The sequence below is a fragment of the Haliotis rufescens genome, unplaced genomic scaffold (genome assembly GCF_023055435.1).
Source record: "Haliotis rufescens isolate VD_foot unplaced genomic scaffold, xgHalRufe1.0.p SCAF_12, whole genome shotgun sequence".
In the NCBI taxonomy this organism is placed as follows: Eukaryota; Metazoa; Mollusca; class Gastropoda; order Lepetellida; family Haliotidae; genus Haliotis; species Haliotis rufescens.
In genome coordinates, this window is record NW_025963802.1 from 27,622,129 (window position 1) to 27,649,158 (window position 27,030).

At 40.8% G+C, this 27,030-nt stretch overlaps 1 protein-coding gene across 4 annotated transcripts in view; it reads left to right on the forward strand.

Annotated features, from left to right (window-relative positions):
- LOC124116189 overlaps positions 1 to 27,030 on the forward strand; it is a 65,676-nt gene that overhangs the window by 29,716 nt on the left and 8,930 nt on the right. For 3 of the 4 annotated variants that reach the window (XM_046477448.2, XM_046477456.2, XM_046477465.2), the window contains exons 2-3: positions 20,849 to 20,972; positions 25,358 to 25,517. In XM_046477448.2, the coding sequence (XP_046333404.2) occupies positions 20,915 to 20,972; positions 25,358 to 25,517 (218 nt within the window). In that variant the 5' untranslated portion in view covers positions 20,849 to 20,914. Of the gene's footprint in view, positions 1 to 16,550; positions 16,736 to 20,848; positions 20,973 to 25,357; positions 25,518 to 27,030 lie in introns of those variants that run through there. The other variant, XM_046477444.2, reaches the window with a different exon arrangement.

The window sequence follows — 27,030 nt, forward strand, 5'->3', positions numbered from 1 at the left end:
CTGCCTGCCTCAAACAGACGGAAATAATTAAAATGTCTACATAGGCACGGAAGATATAGAGCGCTGCAATCTCTAGATATCTTTCAGTGGTAGACTAACATGCAGACCCCGAAATATTGTTATCTGAAAAGGTTTGAAGAGATATTTCTATAAAAGAACCCTCGCCTTAAGCTGAGAATTGGGTGAGATGGGGATGGTGGCTGATTGATGTATATAAGATATGTTCTTGGGTCTGTCAGAGAGAAATTCAATACGTTAATATAGCCACATATTTTATTATAATTCAGTTATCAGTTTTTTTGAGAGTCTGGACAAATTCAATAAATTCAGTTGTATATTTGGTAGCGTTTGGTTAGAAAGACCGTTTGGTCACTCGGTATAAAATGTCCAACCTCAAACCTTCAAATAAGAAAAGCATCATGTTGCATGGTTTACGTTGGGACAGGTTGATTAATTCCCTGTAAAGCATAATGGACTGTTTATAATACCGACACACTGCAAACTGGTGTAATTACTGCACATTATCTGACAATATGACCTGGTATTTCATCAATAATTCAGTTTAATCACAGCCAAACAAACCTATTTTACTCTGGCGCTCTGACCAAATTGCCTATCAATGCTGTGCGTGCAACTTGTGCCGTGATGTTCACAAGTCCGTTTCGTAGACAGTGATCAGATTGATTGCCTAGTAAATTATTTTGGCCAAATTTCCAAATTTCCTCACAAATGAATTCTTATTGCCCCGCAATGGAACTGTAAAATTCATTCATGGGACGATGCTTTCTTCCTGTCATTATTCGTGAAGGTTGTTGTAATTCCATAGCAAATGTTTCTTACACATTGTGGCAGTAATAGCGATATGGCTTCATCATGTTGGCGTGGTCACTTGCAATAGGAATATATTTTTGCAAGACAGTGCGTTATTTTGCTGTTTGCTTTGACATGTCACCCCATCAGTGAACGAGCTCCGATAAGCAACTGTAATTGACAGTTGTAATAAGCCTAATTTCTCGTTTTATTAGTTCTAGCAATGCAAACGTAAGTTGGTTTTCATTAGTTAGATTATTTGATTAAAAACACAGGGAGCCAATGTGTGAATGTTGACAGAAATATTTATATGTCTTAACACGTGGTATTCCTACATACAACCATGTCTGGCTTAAATTTGAATTTGAACTTGTGAATATGAAAAGTAGGCGATGTTTTCCTATTTGTTACAGGGACACAGAAGGTGTTATTGAGCAGTATCGTATATCATATTGACGAAAATCGTTTTAAAACATCACTTTCTATTGCACATCAACATAAGTGCATGGATACACCCAGGAATGGCTATATATTGCGGGGTCCAGCAAATGCAACCCAAATCCCTGTCTCACAGATTAACGATATTCCTAAATACAATCAAAGAATGGTTTTCTTAATATTCACGGAACATGTTTGAGACAAGTGGAATGAATACAATGTCGATTCTGAAAAAATCCAAGGATTTGCCAGACTTTTCATAATCTTAGAAAAGTTCAATTCTGTCAAGACAGAACTTGAGCAACTAAGCATCACCTCTATCTCATATGACAACCTGACGGAGAAACTTTATTCCTTAATCCATGGGGCTTTTGTTATAAACCGTGGTATAGTTACACAAAAACCTTCAGAGGTTCAGGGCAATTTGCCAAAAGCAGGAAGCAAATGCCATCTGAAGCATACTGAGAAAACAACGTGTGAAATGGCTGACATTGATAGCATATATGTAACATTTGGTTGTTAGATATTTAGGCAAGAAGAAGGCATCCCCATTGGCACCAATTGTTTTCCTCTTCTTCGTGATCTGTTTCTTTATACATGAGAATCAGATTTTCTGCACGGATTGGCAAAGTCAAAACATGGTGTTTTGGTTCAAAAAGCTTCAGGTTTATCGCTGTTCTGATATCCAATTCCCTTCCACTGATTTACTAACCTGAACTAGTAACAACGTTAAGACTCTCCAAAAAGACAAGAGGGATGACTTCAACTTTCCAATAGTCTACTTTCCCTTTATGTCGATCAATATTTCTGCAACTCCAGGCTCTGGGGGTATAATCGAGCTTTGAGGTAAAACTTTGCGGTATAATCGAACATGTTGTTTTTTCCAAGATTTCAAAGAACGTCATACTACTCTTGCTTATAAGTTGTTTGAGGTTACAACATTCAAGCCTCGGAAAAGCTTTCAAAAAAATTATGGTAGCCATATGGAAGATATTTCCAATTGTGATGAAAATGATATCCGATGCAATTCCCAATTTTGACTTCACCATATGTACCCGTGGTCTCAGGTGAAAAATGACTTGCCTTTGCATGTGTTTGTGACGGATGCCACCAGTGTGGCAGGATGCGCTAACCTTTTCTCGAACACCTGGTATTATCTCTATTTAATAGTGATTCATAAACACATGTTCATGGTATTGTCGGAATCGTACAATTGACTCTGCATCTGGCAGATGTTTGTGACGGTTTCTTAGGAATATACCACAATTGTGTTTATTTTAGAATCTTATTTGAAATAACTAACTATAATGAAACTGTTGATGCAACTCAGTACATACTGGATACAGTGAATACACGTCGAAAGTTGATAAACCTCATATCGTCTAAAGTATTGTACATTCTACTCTATAAAAGTAGGTTACGGTGACCTAGTGGTTCTTTTGCGTCACCCATATGATATCTAATTATTCATACTTCAACCTATCTTAAGAAAAAACAAACCCAAACACAATAACTTAACGAACTATATGGGGGTCACTAACTACGTGTAAATGCTTTCTGAGTTATTTTGTACAGAAACATGTTTGTTGGGAGTATGGTGTGGAAAATGGCCTTGAAGCAGCATTGATCATGCACTTGACGAACGTATTCCGCTGGAAAGAAGATTTGAAAGTATTCCATAAGAATCCCTGAGATACCCCATCCGGTGACAAATTTCAAAGAAAAAAGTATAACCAGTTTAATTATCAATGTGTTTGACTGTAGCTATAACTGTACATAATGCACTGCAGCATCCAGCTTTAATCGTTCGAATAAACATGTCATCGGCTGACAATTCCATGTTGGTGATCTGTAAGCCTAGTGGGGTCATTCAGGACATAAAGTCTCTGCAAGTATGTCTCCTAAACCTAAGTTACCACATCATTGCGTGATACTACCAGGATGATTTCGGATATCGGTTATGTCGTTTGTATAAAATCGGAATAATATTGACTGAAGTATTCTCATTTCATGTCAATCAATGCATGCGTTGAACACATTGTAATCCCTTTAATGGCATACTCCCCTCAGTATACGGCGGGCGGAGCTGAACACACGGCAGGTTGGGGTAAGTGAAATAGGAACAATACGACTAACGGTTTATATACCAACACTTCACTATATATATAGTTTCGAATTGTTTTTTCAAGTATTCCCCAGTGTGAATATACTTTCAAAGTAGATATAGACAGCAACATCGCTATCAACATCTTCAACATCGAGTTTCCCTTTATATAATTATCCTTTTGCAAATACACCAAATTTAATATAACGTCATCTAAGTGATGCTCTGGACCTTCATAATGCCACGATGCTTGCATTATTACAATATAAAAGTATTTCAAATCCATTTGTACACGAGTCCTGCGTAAGATAGAAAGAAATATGCAAATTTACAAATTCAAGTAATCAATGGCAATAATACAGCGAGTGATATGCAAGCATGTTGTGTCTATTCATCTCTGGGTTTGTGAAAATTAGAAGGATCTGTTGAGTGTACATTATTCTTCTGGGAGCAGGGTCGGCGTTGTGTATGCTGTACAGTGCTACGCACGCTGACATTCGAATGGCAAGGTGAAGGCCAAAGATAGTCCCGCCGACACGTGATGTTATTACATAATCTTTAGGTACTCATGGAGCTTTCAAGATGTCGGCAATGTCGCGCTACAGGTACCCTTGAAGCTATCAAGATGTCGGCAATGCCACACTGTAGGTACTCATAGAGCTTTCAAGATGTCGACAATGTCGCGCTACAGGTACCCATGAAGCTATCAAGATGTCGGCAATGTCACACTGTAGGTACCCATGAAGCTATCAAGATGTCGGCAATGCCACACTGTAGGGTTTCATGAAGTTATCAAGATGTCGCCAATGTCGCGCTACAGGTACCCATGAAGCTATCAAGATGTCGGCAATGTCACACTGTAGGTACCCATGAAGCTATCAAGATGTCGGCAATGTCACAATGTAGGGTTTCATGAAGTTATCAAGATGTCGGCAATGCCACACTAAAGGTACCCGTGAAACTATCAAGGTGTCGGCAATGTCACACTGTAGGTACCCATGAATCTATCAAGGTGTCGGCAATGCCACACTGTAGGGTTTCATGAAGTTATCAAGGTGTCGCCAATGCCACACTGTAGGAACCCATGAAACTATCAAGGTGTCGGCAATGTCACACTGTAGGTACCCATGAATCTATCAAGGTGTCGGCAATGTCACACTGTAGGTACTCATGAAACTATCAAGGTGTCGGCAATGCCACACTGTAGGAACCCATGAATCTATCAAGATGTCGCCAATGTCACACTGTAGGTACCCATGAATCTATCAAGATGTCGGCAATGCCACACTGTAGGTACTCATGGAGCTTTCAAGATGTCGGCAATGCCACACTGAAGGGTTTCATGAATCTATCAAGATGTCGGCAATGTAACACTGTAGGTACCCATGAAGCTTTCGAGATATCGGCACTGCCACCCTGTAGGGTTTCATGAAGTTATCAAGATGTCGCCAATGCCATACTGTAGGTACCCGTGAAGCTATCAAGGTGTCGGCAATGTCACACTGTAGGTACCCATGAAGCTATCAAGATGTCGGCAATGCCACACTGTAGGTACCCATGAAGCTATCAAGATGTCGGCAATGCCACACTGTAGGTCCTCATGGAGCTTTCAAGATGTCGGCAATGCCACACTGTAGGTCCTCATGGAGCTTTCAAGATGTCGGCAATGTAACACTGTAGGTACCCATGAAGTTATCAAGATGTCGGCAATGCCACACTACAGGTACCCATGAAGCTATCAAGGTGTCGGCAATGTAACACTGTAGGTACCCGTGAAGCTATCAAGGTGTCGGCAATGTCACACTGTAGGTACCCATGAAGCTATCAAGATGTCGGCAATGCCACACTGTAGGTCCTCATGGAGCTTTCAAGATGTCGGCAATGTAACACTGTAGGTACCCATGAAGCTATCAAGATGTCGGCAATGTCACACTGTAGGTCCTCGCGAAGCTATCAAGATATCGGCAATATCACACTGTAGGTACCCATGAAGCTATCAAGATGTCGGCAATGTCACACTGTAGGTCCTCACGAAGCTATCAAGGTGTCGGCAATGCCACACTGTAGGTCCTCATGGAGCTTTCAAGATGTCGGCAATGTCACACTGTAGGTCCTCGCGAAGCTATCAATATATCGGCAATGTCTCACTGTAGGTACCCATGAAGCCATCAAGATGTCGGCAATGTCACACTGTAGGTTTTCATGAATCTATCAAGATGTCGGCAATGCCACACTACAGGTACCCATGAAGCCATCAAGATGTCGGCAATGTCACACTGTAGGTTTTCATGAATCTATCAAGATGTCGGCAATGCCACACTACAGGTACCCGTGAAGCTATCAAGATGTCGGCAATGCCTCACTACAGGTACCCGTGAATCTATCAAGATGTCGGCAATGCCACACTGTAGGTACCCATGAAGCTATCAAGATGTCGGCAATGCCACACTACAGGTACCCATGAAGCTTTTAAGATGTCGGCAATGTCGCGCTACAGGTACCCATGAATCTATCAAGATGTCGGCAATGCAACACTGTAGGTACCCATGAATCTATCAAGATGTCGGCAATGCCACACTGTAGGTCCTCACGAAGCTATCGAGGTATCGGCAATGTCACACTGTAGGTACCCATGAAGCCATCAAGATGTCGGCAATGTCACACTGTAGGTTTTCATGAATCTATCAAGATGTCGGCAATGCCACACTACAGGTACCCGTGAAGCTATCAAGATGTCGGCAATGCCACACTACAGGTACCCGTGAATCTATCAAGATGTCGGCAATGCCACACTGTAGGTACCCATGAGGCTGTCAAGATGTCGGCAATGCCACACTACAGGTACCCATGAAGCTTTCAAGATGTCGGCAATGTCGCGCTACAGGTACCCATGAATCTATCAAGATGTCGGCAATGCAACACTGTAGGTACCCATGAATCTATCAAGATGTCGGCAATGCCACACTGTAGGTCCTCACGACGCTATCGAGGTATCGGCAATGTCACACTGTAGGTACCCACGAAGCTATCAAGATGTCGCCAATGTAACACTGTAGGTCCTCGCGAAGCTATCAAGATGTCGGCAATGTCTCACTGTAGGTACCCATGAAGCCATCAAGATGTCGGCAATGTCACACTGTAGGTTTTCATGAAGCTATCAAGATGTCGGCAATGTCACACTGTAGGTTTTCATGAAGCTATCAAGTCGTCGGCAATGCCACACTGTAGGTCCTCACGAAGCTATCGAGGTATCGGAAATGTCACACTGTAGGTACCCATGAAGCTATCAAGATGTCGCCAATGTCACACTGTAGGTCCTCGCGAAGCTATCAAGATGTCGGCAATGTCTCACTGTAGGTACCCATGAAGCCATCAAGATGTCGGCAATGTCACACTGTAGGTTTTCATGAAGCTATCAAGATGTCGGCAATGTCACACTGTAGGTTTTCATGAAGCTATCAAGATGTCGGCAATGCCACACTGTAGGTTTTCATGAAGCTATCAAGGTATCAATAATGCAACACTATCTAGTTGGTACACCACATGTTGTGCTGCATTGCTGTCATGCAAATAATAGCGACACTACCCGTTCTATAAGAAATATCCAGTCCATTGTACGATTCATCCTTTTTCATGACCATGTGTTTATGAATCATTGTCAAATAGTGATGATACCATGTGTTTATGAATCATTGTCAAATAGTGATGATACCATGTGTTTATGAATCATTGTCAAATAGTGATGATACCAGGTGTTTATGAATCATTGTCAAATAGTGATGATACCAGGTGTTTATGAATCATTGTCAAATAGTGATGATACCAGGTGTTTATGAATCATTGTCAAATAGTGATGATACCAGGTGTTTATGAATCATTGTCAAATAGTGATGATACCAGGTGTTCGCCAAAATGTGAGCGTATCCTGCTCCATCGGTGGCACCGTGACAAACACATGCAAAGGCAAGTCAAAGAAAAGAAATTAGGTCATCGACATGCAGAGAAATTATCATTTGCATATGTTTAGGTTTAATACGGATGTACCCGCCCTTGCTGTGCTTCCCAATACAGAAAACTACGGTTATAACGAATTCGAAGGGACCACTAATTTTAGTTCGTAATAACCGTAGTTCGTTTTAATCATATATACAGCATTTATACAAGGAAATGGTGGAGACTAAAAATAGTTCGTTATATCGATCAGTTCGTTCTAAGCGTGTTTCGTTATAAACGTAGTTTACTGTATTTATATAACTGTATACAATGTTATATATGTAAACTTCATATGTCATTAATTGGAATCACACCAAACTAAATAACGAAGATAATGTCTTACAACCAAGATTGTAAACAGCAAGCATAGAACTCAAAATAATGAGCTGTACCTTTAATAAATTACCCTGGGGTCTAAATGTAAACCCTATTATCTTTACTATACAGAAACAAAGACTCGATAATCGATTGAATAAAAACACGTATGTATAAACATGTTTCAAATGCCGTCGTATGGCAGGAGTATTTGTGGATGCGGTGTTAGGCAACAAACAAACACTTACTTTTTCATGAAAATTGTCTGAGTTGAGGGTGCTCCCGGTAGAGTTGAGGGTGCTCCCGGTAGATTGGAGGGTGCTCCCGGTAGATTGGAGGGTGCTCCCGGTAGATTGGAGGGTGCTCCCGGTAGATTTGGAGGGTGCTCCCGGTAGATTCTAGCTTCTCGACCCGAGATATAAACAATACTATTCTATCATTTTAAAAAATACATGTTTTACTCTGAAATGAAACGCAAAAGTAGTAAAAACGTAAACAATGACAGTGTTGGCGACATCCATGCACAATTAATACCCAAAATGAATTGGTCGTTTCTGCATGGATTTTGATTGATTTGTGTGGAAAGAATCGGCCGACTGCAAACAGGAGAATCATCTCCAGATGTAGCCAGGTTGGGGTATTCGCAGGACGACGACCCCTCGAATTTTTCCACTCGCAGGACGACGACCCGCCGGTACGCCTTTGATGTGTGGTGTTGTTTTAGGAGGGGATTAACTCCTTGGTTAGTGTCAAAAACTGAAATATGTACATAAACTGAAATGTGTTCACTGAATTGGTGAACTCTGATTTTGATAATCTACTGAGTACCATTTACTCAACTGATTGACTCAACAGTTACTCTGTTATAAATCTCCGAAACATGGTAGTCTGGCCTCAGCCCTCCATAATCAAGAATCCAAAAACCACAAAAAAATCCTAATACTTACCGACTCCCTAAGTGGACTGCAAGCCCTCCAAAACAAAAATACCAAAAACCGACCTAAATTAATAAATCAAATACTTAAAAGCTCCAACGACCTAACTAAGGCAGGCAAACAAATAACCTTCTTGTGGATACCCGCCCACGTAGGAATATACGGTAATGAAAACGCCGATAAAGCAGCTAAACTATCCCTCAAAATCCCAGAAATAAGCTTAAACTTACCCATCTCAAAATCAGAAATTAAAAGTGTAAACAAGCAAAAAATCACCAAAAAATGGCATAACCTATATCTAAACTCAAATAGCCAAATCAAAAAAGTGCTCAGCAAACCACTAACCAAACCAAAAATTCTCCATCCATCCAAAAAAATCGACAGAGTAATCACTAAACTCCAAACAGGACACACCAACCTAAATAACCACCTAAAAAAATTTAAAAAACACACTACAGGTAACTGCCCACACTGCAAACAACCAGAAACCCCAGAACACGCACTCATCCACTGCACACACTACCTAACACATGGAACCGCATTACAAACCACCCTCAATCTAAACAAGGCTCTAACTCTAGAAGCAATACTAAACCCACAAAATAAACTAGAAAACTTCAAGGCCTTAGGCGTATTCTTAATCAAAACGGAACTAATAAAACGCATCTAAAAACACAATAACTCACCAAATCAAAATCACATAAACAAACAAACATCCACCATACCCAGCTCCCTTAGTTCTCCTCCCCAATCCCATCGGCATCTATTCCAAATCTCAAAATTCCCAAATTCTATATAAGCAACCCCTAAAACCCCCCTTTTGGGTTGCACAGACCACCTTCGCCCCTTTCGGAAACACATTAAATGGCCTGGCCGGGCCCGTGTGCGAAATACGCATCAGTCGGAAAGCGCACGTTAAATCTCCAAAGTAAGTAAGTAAGTCTGTCATCATTCTCGATATGGCAAACGCGCAGTTACAGTACACTGTACACTACGTCACCACAACCTGGGTTGAGACAGAAGGAGCCTTGGAACCATTTCAACAACGACAGCCCTCGCACCAATAACCACCTGGAGGAATGGCATGGACGCTTAAAGAAAGTCATCGGCAAAGCCCATCCCAACATCTTTGAGATGATAAGATTTCTAGGAGCTGAACAGCAGAAGACAGAGTGTAATCTGCTACAGTACCAGGCCGGCCAGCGTCTCCCACCAAAAAAGAAGAAGTTCTGTGATATACAACGCAGAATCGATCAACTGAAGACCGGACTGATCCAGAATGAAGTCAGCGTAATTTTCTTTGCTGACTCAGTGTCTCATCTTCTCAAACTGTCTTAATTGCCCATGACTTTTGTGAATCTTATATGTATGTCATCTTGTACGTATACATTCAAATTATTTGTAAATAAATCAATATTCCACCCTTATCGTCTTTCTTTCGTTCGTTTCAAATCCAGTTCCACTTTTGTACTTGCCCGAGTTGTTAAAATAACACTCGATACCCATTGTTTAACTAGATTGGCGGATTAAAATATTCGCAGGACGACGACCTCCCTTTTTATGCTAGTTTGTTTTCATACGACACAGGGGGTCGTCGTCCTGCGAATGAACCGCCAGGTTTATCCACGTAGCACCAAGCACCATTACCATTACAAGACTGTGGAACAGTTAGAATGAGAATTTATGAATGCACAACTTCTTTATTACAAGAGCGACGTTTCGATGGAGGTTCTAACACCGTTATCAAGCAAGTGACAAGTATCTTTACAGGTAGGAGGTAGTGTTTATACAGTAGAGTAGATATTAGATGTAGTTATACTGGTGTGGAGAAGCCTGTTATGTACACACAAGGATTTATGACTTTATGTCACTGACTTCACCATTCATTGTCGTTACTACCCTTGTGTGTACATAACAGGCTTCTCCACTGCAGTATAACTACATCTAATATCAACGTACTCTACTGTATAAACATTGCCTCCTACCTGTATATATACTTGTCAACCATACACTGTATATCACTTTGAAAATCTTCTGTTCCATGTTTGCCATAAGGAACCTGAGTCAATGACAACGTTGTGTGCCACTTTTGAACAATCGATTACCATCTGATGATTATTTATGTGATATATAAATATTGTTTATTACACACAGAATCACTTTTCTCGCTTACTTTCTTACTCATACGCTTCTGTATGTACATGTGTGACGGGCGGGTGTTTGTTCCAGAGACCTGCTTAACATAGGAACAACTCCTGAACACCTGCCATCACCAGTTTTGGATTTTTCTTGATTTGTTTTACCTTGTTTACCTTTTTAACTGGGACCCTGTGCGTGAGGGAAATCAGCACCATACGACATCTTCGTCACGATAATGATAAACCACTCGCATCTTTGGTCTCCCTCCTTTGTGGGAATATGACATATTGATGTTTCGTGACCTTCAGAGCCTGACGTACAACATGGTGTTTTCCACCTGTTAACTTATATTGAAACGAAACCATGAAACCTAAGCATGCCATCATATAGTGTGTCTAATGTCGTGTTCACTGTCATAGTGTCTCTTCATTAACGTGTCTTCATATAGTGTGTCTGATGTCGTGTTCACTGTCATAGTGTCTCTTCATTAACGTGTCTTCATATAGTGTGTCTAATGTCGTGTTCACTGTCATAGTGTCTCTTCATTAACGTGTCTTCATATAGTGTGTCAAATGTCGTGTTCACTGTCATAGTGTCTCTTCATTAACGTGTCTTCATATAGTGTGTCTAATGTCGTGTTCACTGTCATAGTGTCTCTTCATTAACGATTTGTTCTTACGGTTACATTCTCGCTCTGATACACTTAGCATTGAACAATATGCAAACCCAATCAGGGTTAACTCAGAACATTCATACATATTTATGCACTGCACATCAGTCAGGTCGATAATGCATATGGCCGGTTAGATGATACCACCGTGTATAAAATACTGATACAATTTACTGATTCCGATTAAATTAGTGCATGTTTCTACATGGCAAAATGATTAAAGTACATGTCATAGTTCAAACATTCTGATCAATTACCAGGATGCTCCATTTTTGAAGACATGAAAAGAATTTCAGCCCTGAATTGCATAGTTGCACTAATTGAGACAGTTGTCCATCGTACCAGGACCCAGCAACGGTCATTGATGGCGATCATATATCACCTCTTTCATTTCCACATAACACTACGGTCTTTCCACTGTTCCGCACGCCCCTTGTGTATTAATCATCTGTCATTATCTGGGTATTGGGCTGCGGAAAATTGCCGTGATTACGTCCTTCGTGGTGTGTGATTTCCCTATTATCCTCCCCAGCGCAATGTGTTTGTGCCTAAGCAGGAGATTGCCTACTATCACACACCTGATAAAAAGATAAAAAAATAATTAACAAATGGCGAAACAATTAAATTACCAGAATGAAGTTCTAAAATTCATAGTGAGTGAGTATGGTTTTACGCCGCTTTTAGCAATATTCCAGCAATATCACGGCGGGGGACACCACAAATGGGCTTCACACATTGTACCCATGTCGGGAATCGAACCCGGGTCTTCGGCGTGACGAGCGAACGCTTTAACCACTAGGCTACCCGACCGCCCCTCTAAAATTCATAACATGCATGTTGCCTTTTACAAAATGCATAATGGTTAGAGAGGCGAGGATGCAAAAGGTTAAATTGATAGTAGCGGGTTACCTCGCCTAGGTGAACACTACCAAACTGACTGTCGTTCATTTTCCGATGAATGTCAGTATGTCACGTGATTACGTTGTCAATCGAGCGGAGACATACAGAACAACGTTTGGGGAATTCCTCAATGTCTAAAATTAACATTAACAATCATAAAGGACAACTGATGACATCGATTCAGGCTGTGAATGATGCGGGCTTTGAGGCCAGACAGATCATATGTCGAAATGAAGCGTCCATTCGAAGCTATAACAGAGAATGTTCGACTAACCAAAAGTAATCACTGAGCTCCACACTGTCGTGTATTGCTTCGGGAAATCCAACCGCGGCGCCTCGAGCGTTAATCCCCGTCATCAGCAGCCGTAGTATACTCAAACATACATCCAATTGCATAGTTAACAGAACGTTAATATCAATCCATTTTCAGCATCAGACGGGTCTGGATTTCTTTCCAACGCTACCTTTACTGGGTGCAACTTTTATTTCAAGTGAATGACATTGCCGTAGCCGCCATTTTCTGCCGTTTGTAAAACCAAGGGATGTCACTCCAAATGGAATGTTTGGGGCTGATGACGCCAGGACTCTCCGCGTTGATATAGTTCGCTTTAGATAATTGAAGTTTGATGTTTAATGGATTGTTTTGTTATGATTTATGTATCTGTCAATAGATGGGTTGAAGTTGTATTTGTTGACATTCATCAGCTGATGAAGAAAGTGCCTCACGTGAGCAAATCGTGGAATTTGCTCACGTGATGCATTGTCTTCATCAGCTGATGAACGTCAACAAATACAACTTCAATCCTTAAATATTTCCCAAATCTTTGAAACTTTGTCAATAAACTATGTATTTCAATATTGATTCAAACGTGTTAGAAATACCTTACCTGTCCGAAGAGTGAGTACATAAAAAATTAACATGTTTGGAGAAGAACATACGTAGCTTATCTGTTACCTTTTAGAAGCTTACCTGTTCACAGCTGGAACCTCTGCAAGAAAGTATAAGTGAGCAAGAGATCCTACTTTCTCCCTGCACAGGTCAACTGCATGTAATAGGTAAGCATAAGGGTCCCTTATCTGTCCGATGTCACATACCTGTCAGAAGTAGATACACGAGTCACATACCTGTCAGAAGTAGATACACGAGTCACATATCTGTCAGAAGTAGATACACGCGTCACATACCTGTCAGAAGTAGATACACGAGTAACATACCTGTCAGAAGTAGATACACGAGTCACATACCTGTCAGAAGTAGATACACGAGTCACATATCTGTCAGAAGTAGATACACGCGTCACATACCTGTCAGAAGTAGATACACGCGTCACATACCTGTCAGAAGTAGATGCACGAGTCACATACCTGTCAGAAGTAGATACGCGAGTCACATACCTGTCAGAAGTAGATACACGAGTCACAAACCTATCAGAAGTAGATACACGAGTCACATACCTGTCAGAAGTAGATACACGCGTCACATACCTGTCAGAAGTAGATACACGAGTCACATACCTGTCAGAAGTAGATACACGAGTGGGTGGGTGAGTGAGTGAGTGGGTGAGTGAGTGAGGGGGTGAGTGAGTGAGGAGTGAGTGAGGGGGTGAGTGAGTGAGGGAGTGAGTGGTGGGGTGGGGTGGGGTTTTACGTCGCTTTACTTTATTATTTTAGTGAAGAAACAGAGAAAAAGGAAGTTTCAATACAAATTACAAAAAACAATCCATCAACTCATTGTTTAAACTTTGTGGCACATAAACCTTTCACAACAAGTGCATAAAAAAGCAAGTTTGCTGACTCCATTTAGTAAAACGTGTTCAAAGTTCTTTGCAGTTGTTCATTTTCGTGTATCTTATAAATGATTGAATGGTCAGTTCAAACAACGTCTTATCAAAACTCAGAATTATGAGACTTATCTAGTCAACGTGATCTTGATAAAATACTATGCATACCGCCTTGGAGGGAAATACATTTCTCCTTTTCCGAGTCAATGAAAGTCACGTGACACAGCACAAGTTAACCTCAGCTCAATCGAACAGCTGTTTCTTATCAATTGTAAATTCTTTAACAACGTCATAATGACACATGTCGGAAAGATAAATTCGCTGTAGCAGGATCTCTCAGGGAACATAGGTTTTATGCGTCCCTCGTTAGGTTTTATACCACCCGCCTCCTGCTCGTGGGACATGTACCCCGAGCGATCCTGCTACAACTTATAATATTGCTGGATTTGTGAAAATGCAGTTTCGCGTTATCGGCTTTAGTTTTCTTGGTAGTGTGGATGTTTCACACATAGTGTTTCACCACAAAGGTGAAAGTAGACAATACAAGTAACCTATGGACAACTCGGGACCAGCCAGTCACATGGGTCAAATCATCTATACCCCCACCTGTTCGATGGTTATTCTCTAATTTCTTTGTATGAGAAGAAAAACAATACACCAATTCATAGGTGAGTTTGTGCTTCATTTGATGGTAATTTGAAAGTGTGTACATATATCCTGTCTGACCATTTGTACTCACCGACAAAAGAAACGCGAATTCCATACATGCTGGTTAATAAATGAGGCATGACTCATATCCAAGGGATATTAGTTTGGTTCGATGCACAAACGAGCATACTGTTTTGTTGTGTGAACCGACGCTCATAAACGCATCACATGTGACGTCATAGATCCATGACTCGAGATGCACCATATCGTGATAAGAATAAAGACACACTCTGGTAACAATTGATTGATTGTTAGTTTTGTCACGAAGTGGTGCACGTGGGAAGCATCACTTTTTAATGTAAATACTTCTCTACATGTTTCTACGGTTCGCGTTTCTTTTGTTGGTGAGTATATATCCAGTGGGATACATCAGGGTATCACCATTTCTCTGAAGAAATTGATTCGCCTTAAACGACTCCAAATATTTCTATTTTACGGTAAGGCATGGCAATATTATGTAATGTCATTAAAGAAAACAGAGCATTAAATTTGATTTCCAAACGATGCATTTGTATGAAATTTGCTTTGTCTGTGATGACTGGGATAAGTACAGCCTATGTTCTTTCATTGCCAGCGAGCGCCCTTGGCACTGTATTGTTTTGCCTGTCACACCCCATAAGCATTATCAAATGCTTTCTTGGCATGGCACAGACAGCCAATACGATACAGTTCCCCGTAGGTTAAACAAATAATTTTTTGTACTCAGCACAGAATAGATTTGATAAAGGCGAGATTCTTTCAAGGCGAAGACATAGGTAGTATGAACATGAACAATATGCCTTTCCGCTCTGTAACATTGACATCATTGTAGCAGATTACTTTATGTAACGGAAGCCATCACACATGCTAGCAATACAAACAATCAGTTCTATACCATGCCATTAGAATGGACATCCGCCATGTGAGACAGTCGCCGGAACGTCGTTACCACCTTGTGTGATTAATAGCTTATTGTACATGTATATGTGCATCTGTCTTCGAATCATTGTCATGCATGTTACATTAGGATTGCTATATTTCAATTATTTGGAACTATTGAATCTTATATACAAATCACTTAGGATATTTATGCGGATTAGTAAAAAAAAGTCCCAGTACAATCCAATTTACCTGTTATTGTGTTCCATTGCTCTTTTGTTTAAAAGATTAAGAAGTACTTATTAATTAAGAATTATCATCAACATATACATTGTTCAGTGTGACTGAATACCCTAGGGCTGAGGGTTCTTGTGAGTTTATGTTGCACTTCTTTTATTTTGATATATTTGTCATATTGTGTGATTATGTCCGATGTAAATCCCTCTTTTGCTTGTATTATATAATTTCGTGTTTTTTAGGTGCATACTTTACTTGCTTTTCCATGTGTTTGTGACGGATGCCACCGCTGAGGCATGATACTCTCACATTTTCACGAACACCTGGTATCATCGCTATTTGATAGTGATTCATAAACACATGCTCATGACATAGTGGGAATCGCATAATGGACTCTGCTTTTAGCAGATATTTCTTAAGAATATGGAAATTGTTTGGGTGCTTTGATTATAACGATTCAGAAGTATACGAACATTGTGTAATACTCCATTACCCTTATAAAGTATTAATGTGTCCAGTATGAACACGGATAACGGGTGATGGCTTAAGGCAATGCAAGTGATTTCTATTTAACGGTGCAGCTGGCACTCCTGCAGGGAGTTACCTATGCCAGCGACTGTCGTGAAGAACATATTTAACACTCTGTCGATGACATATTGATCAGATAAGAGACAGCGTGGCAGATTGATCCATTGGTATACTTTGTCGTCTTTACCAATCAGACGATGCTGCCCGTTGTACGGTGTGGCCTGCATCTCTTAAAGAATGCATCGAACGATGAGTGTGTACGAAGGGAGCGAGCTGCCCGTGCCGCATGCAGTCTACTCTCCACTAAGATACACTAACGGTAAGGAGTATTTTACACATGTAATGTGTGATGTTGTGACATGTTCGTTTCAGAACAGAACAGCAACAAAACCAACTTGTTATGTATTATTACTGTAGACCATAAGACCATGCTCAACGTGATGAAGGTGGTTACCAAGGAAAGGAGTAAATATAGTCGTGATTACTTTATTTCCTTTTTTAGATTAAAGAGCGTGAATAGAGTTTTTTTTCTTTATTTAATACACAGTCAATTATTATGCAAATAAATTCACTGAGAGTTATTGTGATAAAGGTCACGCACAAATTCCATTGAAACCTTTCCGCAAACCTTTTATAGAATCTATTTATTTCCAAATACTTTGTTTTGAGTCTCAAAGCTGTGCATTGTGTTCTGTGAGCCATTACGAGTTTATAAAATGGTAAAATGTGTTCCCAAATAACAATAGACAAAACAATACCATTAAATTGCAAAGTTTTGGACAAAACTCAAAACTGTACAATGTTCACTGGTCTGTGAGTCAAACAACAAACTTTGCTTTGCCATTGTTGATTGTAACATGTTCTTGCTTTGCCATTGTTGATTGTAACATGTTCTTGCTTTGCCATTGTTGATTGTAACATGTTCTTGCTTTGCCATTGTTGATTGTAACATGTTCTTGCTTTGCCATTGTTGATTGTAACATGTTCTTGCTTTGCCATTGTTGATTGTAACATGTTCTTGCTTTGCCATTGTTGATTGTAACATGTTCTTGCTTTGTCATTGTTGATTGTAACATGTTCTGGATTTGCATCGATCGTTTTTATTGTGAAAGACTTTCTCTTTGTCTTAACCTTTGGACACATCATTGTCTGCACAGTGGAAACTGATTCTAAACAATGGGAGACTGCCGGAGGATAAATACCACACATTAGTTTACAATTGTGTATTGCAATACATTTTCACGATCTTCTAGAACTGACAATGTGAGCATGCGGTTAATCTAATTAGTAATTGAAAGAAGACACTGTATTACTGTTTTTAAAAACAAAAACAACAGCTTTTAATTTAATTACCACCAGAAATGCGTAAAATGTGATTCACTGTGGCAATGTACAAACTGCCTAAATATTTCATATTCTTTTAATCCTACCATTTTCATTTATTGGGAAATGAAATTAAACGACATGATTGTAAGTTTGGTTTTCAATATTGTAGTACATGTATGGAATCAAGTCACAAAAACGCAACTGCTACAGGAAAGCATGCTTTCCATGCAGAAGTTGACCTTTATGCAAGCCCCTCGCATTTCACTACCCAAGAATGGGTATAAAAACATGTGCGTTAACGGGTTTCCATATGCATTGTTCAGCATCGTGCTGACAACAACCACTCAGAAAAACAACAAAATTACGCAATTATTCGACATTACGAAATGTCACGCCTGTCCGAAAATGAGCGTCTGCGATCCATTGGTATGCTTGAAGCAGGATCGAGTCAACGTGATGTTGCAAGACAATTTAACGTCCAAAGAAACACCATTTGGTGTTTGGGGCAACGTTGGCAACAGACGAATGCAGTCAGAGACCATCCTCGGAGTGGCAGGTCACGCGTAACCAATAATCGACACGACAACTTGATTCGAACAACACGCCTACGAAATCGAGTCCAGCCAGCAACAGTGACTGCAAGAAGCATCCCTTGCCTACAACGAATATCTCCACAAACCGTACGTCGTCGCCTCAGATGTCAGGGATTGTCGCCAGAAGACCCGCCAGACGTCCCATTTTGACAGGAAACCACCGTCAAGCACGTCTACAGTGGTACTGACAGCGTCTACGCTGGACGGCCATGCAGTGGGGACAAGTTCTATTCACTGACGAGTCTCGTTTTCACCTCAGCCACAGCGATGGACGGATTCGAGTGTACCGACGTCGAGGTGAACGTTACGCCAATCATTTAGTCATGGAAGAAGATCGGCTCGAGGGCGGCAGCGTTATAGTATGGGGTGGGATTCCAGCAAGACAGAGGACCCGTTTGATAGTGGTAGAGGGAAATCTCAATAGACAGCGCTACCGCGACGAGATCATCGGCTCTGTTGTTCTACCGTTTTTGCGTCGTCATGGCCCAGGCATTACCTTTCAACATGACAACGCCCGGCCTCACATTGCTAGACTTGTTCAGGATTCTCTTCAACAAAACAACGTGAATGTCACCCCCTGGCCGGCTCGCTCCCCTGATCTCTAACCAATCGAGCACATGTGGGATTAGATGGATCGGCGCCTTCCACGATAATCACGTGTTCCACAGACACATCAGGAACTTCGAAACATGCTCCAGCAGATATGGACAGATATTCCACAGGAATTTGTGCGACGCCTGGTCCATTCCATGAGACGAAGATGTGTTGCTCGCATCGCAACCAGAGGTGGACACACACGCCATTGATTTGTAAATTGACATTTTGGCATGTTCGTGTTTTTTATGAAATCACGCATTTTCTGAAGTCGGTATGGCAAATTAAACCATTTGAACACTTACAGAGTCTTTTATCTGTTGCAACCAAAATTGTTTCAGATTTGGTAAAAAACATAACTTTGCATTAAATCTTATTCTATGTCACAGGAACTTTTGTTGTTCAGTATATTATAAAAGTACATATTTTTAGTCAATTTGTAAAATGACTGAAATATTTAGAGGCTTTGCATTTTCTTAAGTGGGAATTTCAGTCATTTTACACATTGACTGTAACATATAATTCAACAGAAAATATTTGCGCGTTGCCATTTTCTGAAAGATAATAAACTACTAGTATTCAAAAACAAAGTTTGTCATCATTGCAATTGTATATACTCTTAAATAGTAGGCGAATGTTAATACATAGAAACAAGAACAAAGATAAGTGTTGGCGACAAACATTCTATGCAAATAACTGAACACCCAAAACCTATCCTATAATTTATACCTTTATCCAGCAGTAGTGCCACACAGGTGCGTGGAGCGTCATTCCTTGATGTCGACACCTTCAAGGAACGTTGGTTATTCTCTGTGGACAATTATTTCCGTCAATCGTCATTGTTTGTGAATGTACTAGCCCTGCGGCTTGTGTAACGCGCGGGGCGTCTACGGGTATTGATATGATGAACAGTGGCAAAAGTCAACGCGCGGGGCGTCTACGGGTATTGATATGATGAACAGTGGCAGAAGTCAGCCTGCAGTGGCCAATACGTCCAATCTTTAGCAGCCTTTGGAACAGGCACCAACAGACCCAAAATGTTGACGATCGACCCCGTTCAGTGCGTCTCAGGTCAACGTCAAAAGTACAGGATCGCTTGATCCGAAACCGGGTTTACGAAATCGACCTCAAACGGCGAATCAAATTTTCACCAGACCACAGGAGTATGAGTCAGACATGTCTGAAGCATGATAGGGAGACGCGTGCGTCAAGGTCATACTGTCATGTCAGCTGAACTTGGTCAGGCTCTGCAAGAGGAGTGGGACAGACTCCGTCAAATCGACATTGGGAGACACTGGGAGACACATTGGGAGACACACTGGATGTTGGACAAATCGTGGCGGTATTACGCACTACTGATCCAAAAGCGTTGAAATTTCCCATCTTACCCCTATCTTATTATCATTCTCAATTCAAACTTTGGCATCAGAAAATGTTGTAACTCAATGTTGAGTATTTGGGTAAGAAGGTGATGTGAAGGTGAAGACCTATTCATCATTGCATTTATCACAAGAGATACTAAAAACATTCTTCATATTACAAATTGATGGAATTTTGAAAGCAATGGTTCTTTTACATTTGGTAATTTGTAACTTCCAAATTGGTTGCTCGATAGGTCTTGCTCCTAATTGTCTGGTTCAGTTGGTCGCTTAAGACTCAAGTTTGCCCCTGACGTATCTAACACGTCTTATCAACATCACGCCTAGGCATGTCACATTAATAGAGGCTGTTCAGTATACATGTACCTATATACATTATATATTGCGCTCACCATACGACATAAACATAGCTTATATCTCCTATGGCTGTTAACAAGTTTATTTTTATACGTTCAGCTACTTGCACAGTGAACGTTGAAAGTTGTTGCAGTAAACTGCTAAAGTATAAAGCTATATTTGTTCTTATAGTTTTTTCTATAGTTTCAGGGATTCCGGAATAATGCCTTGACCAGTGCATATATCTGCGCATGACGAGTCAGCTTTATCATGCGCTTGTCTCTCATCCTCATCTTGGCTGATCCATGGCTGTGGACGACACTGTGCAGTAAGTATAAAGCTGATCCATGGTTGTGGACGACACTATGCAATAAGTATAAAGCTGATCCATGGCTGTGGACGACACTGTGCAGTAAGTATAAAGCTGATCCATGGCTGTGGACGACACTGTGAAGTAAGTATAAAGCTGATCCATGGCTGTGGACGACACTGTGCAGTAAGTATAAAGCTGATCCATGGCTGTGGACGACACTGTGCAGTAAGTATAAAGCTGATCCATTGCTGTGGACGACACTGTGTAGTAAGTATAAAGCTGATCCATGGCTGTGGACGACACTATGCAGTAAGTATAAAGCTGATCCATGGCTGTGGACGACACTGTGCAGTAAGTATAAAGCTGATCCATGGCTGTGGACGACACTGTGCAGTAAGTATAAAGCTGATCCATGGCTGTGAACGACACTGTGCAGTAAGTATAAAGCTGATCCATGGCTGTGGACGACACTATGCAGTAAGTATAAAACTGATCCATGGCTGTGGACGACACTTTGCAGTAAGTATAAAGCTGATCCATGGCTGTGGACGACACTGTGCAGTAAGTATAAACCTGATCTATGGCTGTGAACGACACTATGCAGTAAGTATAAAGCTGATCCATGGCTGTGGACGACACTGTGCAGTAAGTATAAACCTGATCTATGGCTGTGAACGACACTATGCAGTAAGTATAAAGCTGATCCATGGCTGTGGACGACACTGTGCAGTAAGTATAAAGCTGTTTCGAGAAATCATTTTCGAGAAATATACTCGTGATCATGTAACTATCACACTCACTTCTCTATCCCCATTAAACGCTAATAGAAATACACGTTAGGCTGTAAAACACAATCCCAGACATGTTATGACCTAAACATGTCAAGATTATGGTCATGGTACGTGTTTAAGTTTGTATTTAGGATCTAAACACATTTGTTTACAGTGTAATAAAATACCAACGTCCTACCCAGCATGGGAAAAATAAAACAACCACATGAAATCCGAACGTTACGCTGTAGAATGTGTTTAAACTATAAATACATACAGGAGATGTTTAGATCTAAACATGCTTAGGAATGGGTTTTAATTCTAAGGGGAATACACATTTGGCGTGTTCTATCAAAACACGTTCAGGATCTAAGCACTGAGCTATCGTCAAACAGCCTAAAAACCAACTGATCAAGTACCCCCCTAATCCAAACATGTTTGGAATGAACAAAATAAAATTAAAACATGTATAAACATGATTAGAATTTTAAAATGTTTACGAGAAAATGCATATCATTGTGTATTATCCTAATAAACTAAACATGTTTAAATCAAGTACATGTCATTTGGCATAAAGTCAAATAGGGATAAGATGTTTTATATGCATTGATATTAGATGTACACATCATAGTCACGGGCACTTCATTGTAACAAATACCACAAGGACTTACAACGACCTTGATACAAAATTAACATAGGAAAATTGATATTGGTGACATCAACAATATCCGTAGCACAGGTGGCAGTGTGAAGGGCAAATCAACATAAATGTTTTAAAAGTGTTGTGTTCATAAATGTGTTGTTGCTGTATGACTCTTCGTACTTCCATTATACAGGAAGCGATAGCTGGCAAAGGGAGTATTTATCACATTCCTAAACATGTTTACACCCCAAAAATGTCCATATTGTGTGCGAGTAACGTGCTCAGGTTTGTGTTTAGGATCTAAACACATTTATACCGCGTACCGACTGCACATTTATTTGAAACTACGACAGCTTAGATGCTTTACTTCGACGGTATCATTAGATAAATTCTGACCATGTTTATATGTGTTTGGGTTCTAAACATGTTTAGATTATGGGGATGTTGAGTTAAGGTGTTGTTTAGGCTGAGACGATAGCTCATTTTTTATGTTTCGACCCTAAACCTGTTTAGGTAGAACACACCAAATATCTATTCCGATTCAGATTCAAACGCATTCCTAATTAAACATGTCTTGTCATTTACATTCAAAACACAATTTTACAATGAAAGGGTTTGAATATAAATAATAGCGATAAACCTCGTTCTATATTCATAAGAAATCTCTTCTAAAAGCAGAGTCCATTGTAGGATTCCGACTATGTTATAAACATGTGTTTTAGAATCACTATCAAAAAGTGATGGCACCAGGATCTCTCGGAGAGGTGAGCGTATCTTTCCCGACCGGAGGCATACGTCAAAATCACATGTAAAGGCAAGTCAATTGTTCACAAGAACAAACATGCAAAATTAAAGAATTCCAGGGGACATAATTTTGCATCATCTTCAAATTTGGAAATGTCCTCCACATGTTTACCATAACAAGTTTTTACAACGCTGTAAACCTGATCAAACAACGTTTGTGAAAGAGTCGTACAATGCTCTTTGAAATCTTCGTAGAAAAGCATGCTCAATTGTATCTCAAAAGATGTGAAATGTAGACACCGCGGGGCTGTCGGAATATTGCCTGACAGTGTCCACGCGTATGTTGAGGGGGAAATTAGCTCAGAGTGAAGACGAAAAATATGTTGAGTCCAAACTTCTTTAGTCGGCAATAAAACAAACAAATACAATTACTAATAGAAATATGTCGGGCGGAGACTCCAACTCAACTACCACAAGTCAAGTCCAGCAAGCAGGCGTATCCTACTCGCGGCTGTACATACAGGTGCTGTCGGAATACCAGACTAACTAACAGTAAAGATGTAAACATATATATATATATACACTATTAGACAACAATGGACAGACGAAGAGACAATGGCGTTGACCTGGACATGGGACTTACAAACATGTGTCCCAGGGGAAAATGGATTAAGGCAATAAATGTCTTAATGTGAAATGTGTTAGACAATGACACAGTTGGATTACATCATGTCAAATAGTCCAGATTTCCTAAACGATTTGTAACTTAACCCTGTACAAGCGGGAAGTAGTTCAGAAACTGTAATTCTTAAAAGATAATACGTCGCCCAAACATAGTGCTATTAAGTCACTCTGTGACAACAGCAGGGGAACATTGACGGACATAGCGGACGACGTTCTTGTGACAGCAGTACTAGCAGCTCAGTACATCCTGCTGCACATATTAGAACATCTGCTGATATGTCCTGTGAGAAATGCATCACTGAAGCATGGATGCGTTCGTCAATGCTTGAACTTATTCAAGCTGATGGCATGTTTACATATTATTAAAGAATCATCATTGCATAAAGGGAATCTTCTCCAAGGAAAAGAATTATCGTAATTGCAGGCTACAATAAAGAAGGCATACGCCTAGTGGGACTGGTACTTATACTGTCGTAATTCCCTAGGGTTATTGTTAAGTTGCAAACATCAATGGTTGACTATAATTTCTGTTGGCCAGTCATGTGTGGCTTGTTCACAATGGCCTCGTGAATTGATGATACCTCATGTAATCCCTGAAAGTGACTTATTTGTGAGACAGTCAGCCGTGATCCAGTAAGCGTGTGTGCTGTCAGTAACATTTCATTCCCCGTATTTTGCAGACAGCGTTTACACATGATGTTCATGCCCAGTGAACCAGTTCTGAATAAAGTCTTCCATAGAGGACAATCTCTACATACCCACAGATATTAGGTGTATAATCTTGCTCCTTGTGCCAAGAGTTTGACTACTCCTGAGCCTCTTGATGTACGCTGGTGTCGTAGGGCCTACACTATAATGCTAAATGTCGTAATTCTATCACCATGTGTAGGAATTTGCTTCAAGAAACTGTTGAGCAACATTTGTTAAAGAGACCATGTTCTCCGATGCAATAGCAGAGGAGGCGCAAGTTGGGGTAAGCTTGCAGTCTCTGTAGTTATGGACAGATGGCATGCTGTTCAGTTAGCTTATTATTGTCTATGGCGGTTCAGAACCTTACCCCTTTGTGACACAGCAGTACCTTACCCCTTTGTGACACAGCATACAGGTGCGTGGAGATGTATGAAGTATACACGGGGTATCTATTCCTGCATGAACTGTAACGTATAACGGTTTGGCCAAAGTGACAATGGGGATAAGAAATAGGTCTTCAGGAATATGTAGTATATAATCTAAATTACAGATAAATATGTGACCCACGTTATTAAACCTCAAACAGAGCATGTTACTTTCAGACAGACAAATGTAACGGACAACCCTCCAAACAGGGCATGTCTGGCAAAAATACGATAGTCAAAACCAACCCAGTTTCAATTACTTCACACTGGAGTTTCTTCCAAAAGACTCAAGAACTACATATTTGCCATTCTTTCCCGTTTCAACTCCTGGCATTGGACTCACAGCTTACTATTCCTCGTAATACTGGAGACTACACCGTGTCCCTCCGCCACCATCACACAATCTATCCTGCGCGATATACGTGTACGTGGTCTATGCTTCAGATGTCGGCGGCCAGGAGGAGGAGTACGAGTCTGGACGGACCTACGTCCTCAACCCCCTCAGGCTGCCCTGGGGGGACGCGGCAGATGCATGCCGGGACATGGGGGGAGATCTGGCAATCATCAGGAGCATATCCACTCTGCCCACCATACAGCTGGAAGGGTGAGTTTGTAAACATGCAAAGTTCATGCAGTATTATATATTCCCTCTGCCCACCATACAGCTGGAAGGGTGAGTTTGTAAACATGCATAGTTCATGCAGTATTATATATTCCCTCTGCCCACCATACAGCTGGAAGGGTGAGTTTGTAAACATGCATAGTTCATGCAGTATTATATATTCCCTCTGCCCACCATACAGCTGGAAGGGTGAGTTTGTAAACATGCATAGTTCAGGCAGTATTATATATTCCCTCTGCCCACCATACAGCTAGAAGGGTGAGTTTGTAAACATGCATAGTTCAGGCAGTATTATATATTCCCTCTGCCCACCATACAGCTGGAAGGGTGAGTTTGTAAACATGCATAGCTCATGCAGTATCATATATTCCCTCTGCCCACAATACAGCTGGAAGGGTGAGTTTGTGAACATGCATAGTTCATGCAGCATCATATATTCCCTCTGCCCACCATACAGCTGGAAGTGTGAATTTGTAAATATGCATCGTCCATGGAGTATCATATATTCCCTCTGCCCACCATACAGCTGGAAGGGTGAGTTTGTAAACATGCATCGTTCATGCAGTATCATATATTCCCTCTGCCCACCATACAGCTGGAAGGGTGAGTTTGTAAACATGCATAGTTCATGCAGTATCATATATTCCCTCTGCCCACCATACAGCTGGAAGGGTGAGTTTGTAAACATGCATAGTTCATGCAGTATCATATATTCCCTCTGCCAACCATACAGCTGGAAGGGTGAGTTTGTAAACATGCATAGTTATTGCAGTATCATATATTCCCTCTGCCAACCATACAGCTGGATGGGTGAGTTTGTAAACATGCATAGTTCATGCAGTATCATATATCCCCTCTGCCCACCATACAGCTGGAAGGGTGAGTTTCTAAACATGCATCGTTCATGGAGTATCATATATTCCCTCTGCCCACCATACAGCTGGAAGGGTGAGTTTGTTAGCATGCATAGTTCATGCAGTATCATATATCCCCTCTGCCCACCATACAGCTGGAAGGGTGAGTTTGTAAACATGCATCGTTCATGGAGTATCATATATTCCCTCTGTCCACAATACAGCTGGAAGGGTGAGTTTGTAAACATGCATCGTTCTTGCAGTATCATATATTCCCTCTGCCCACCATACAGCTGGAAGGGTGAGTTTGTAAACATGCATCGTTCATGCAGTATCATATATTCCCTCTGCCCACCATACAGCTGGAAGGGTGAGTTTGTAAACATGCATCGTTCATGCAGTATCATATATTCCCTCTGCCCACCATACAGCTGGAAGGGTGAGTTTGTAAACATGCATCGTTCATGCAGTATTATATATTCCCTCTGCCCACCATACAGCTGGAAGGGTGAGTTTGTAAACATGCATAGTTCAGGCAGTATTATATATTCCCTCTGCCCACCATACAGCTGGAAGGGTGAGTTTGTAAACATGCATAGTTCAGGCAGTATTATATATTCCCTCTGCCCACCATACAGCTG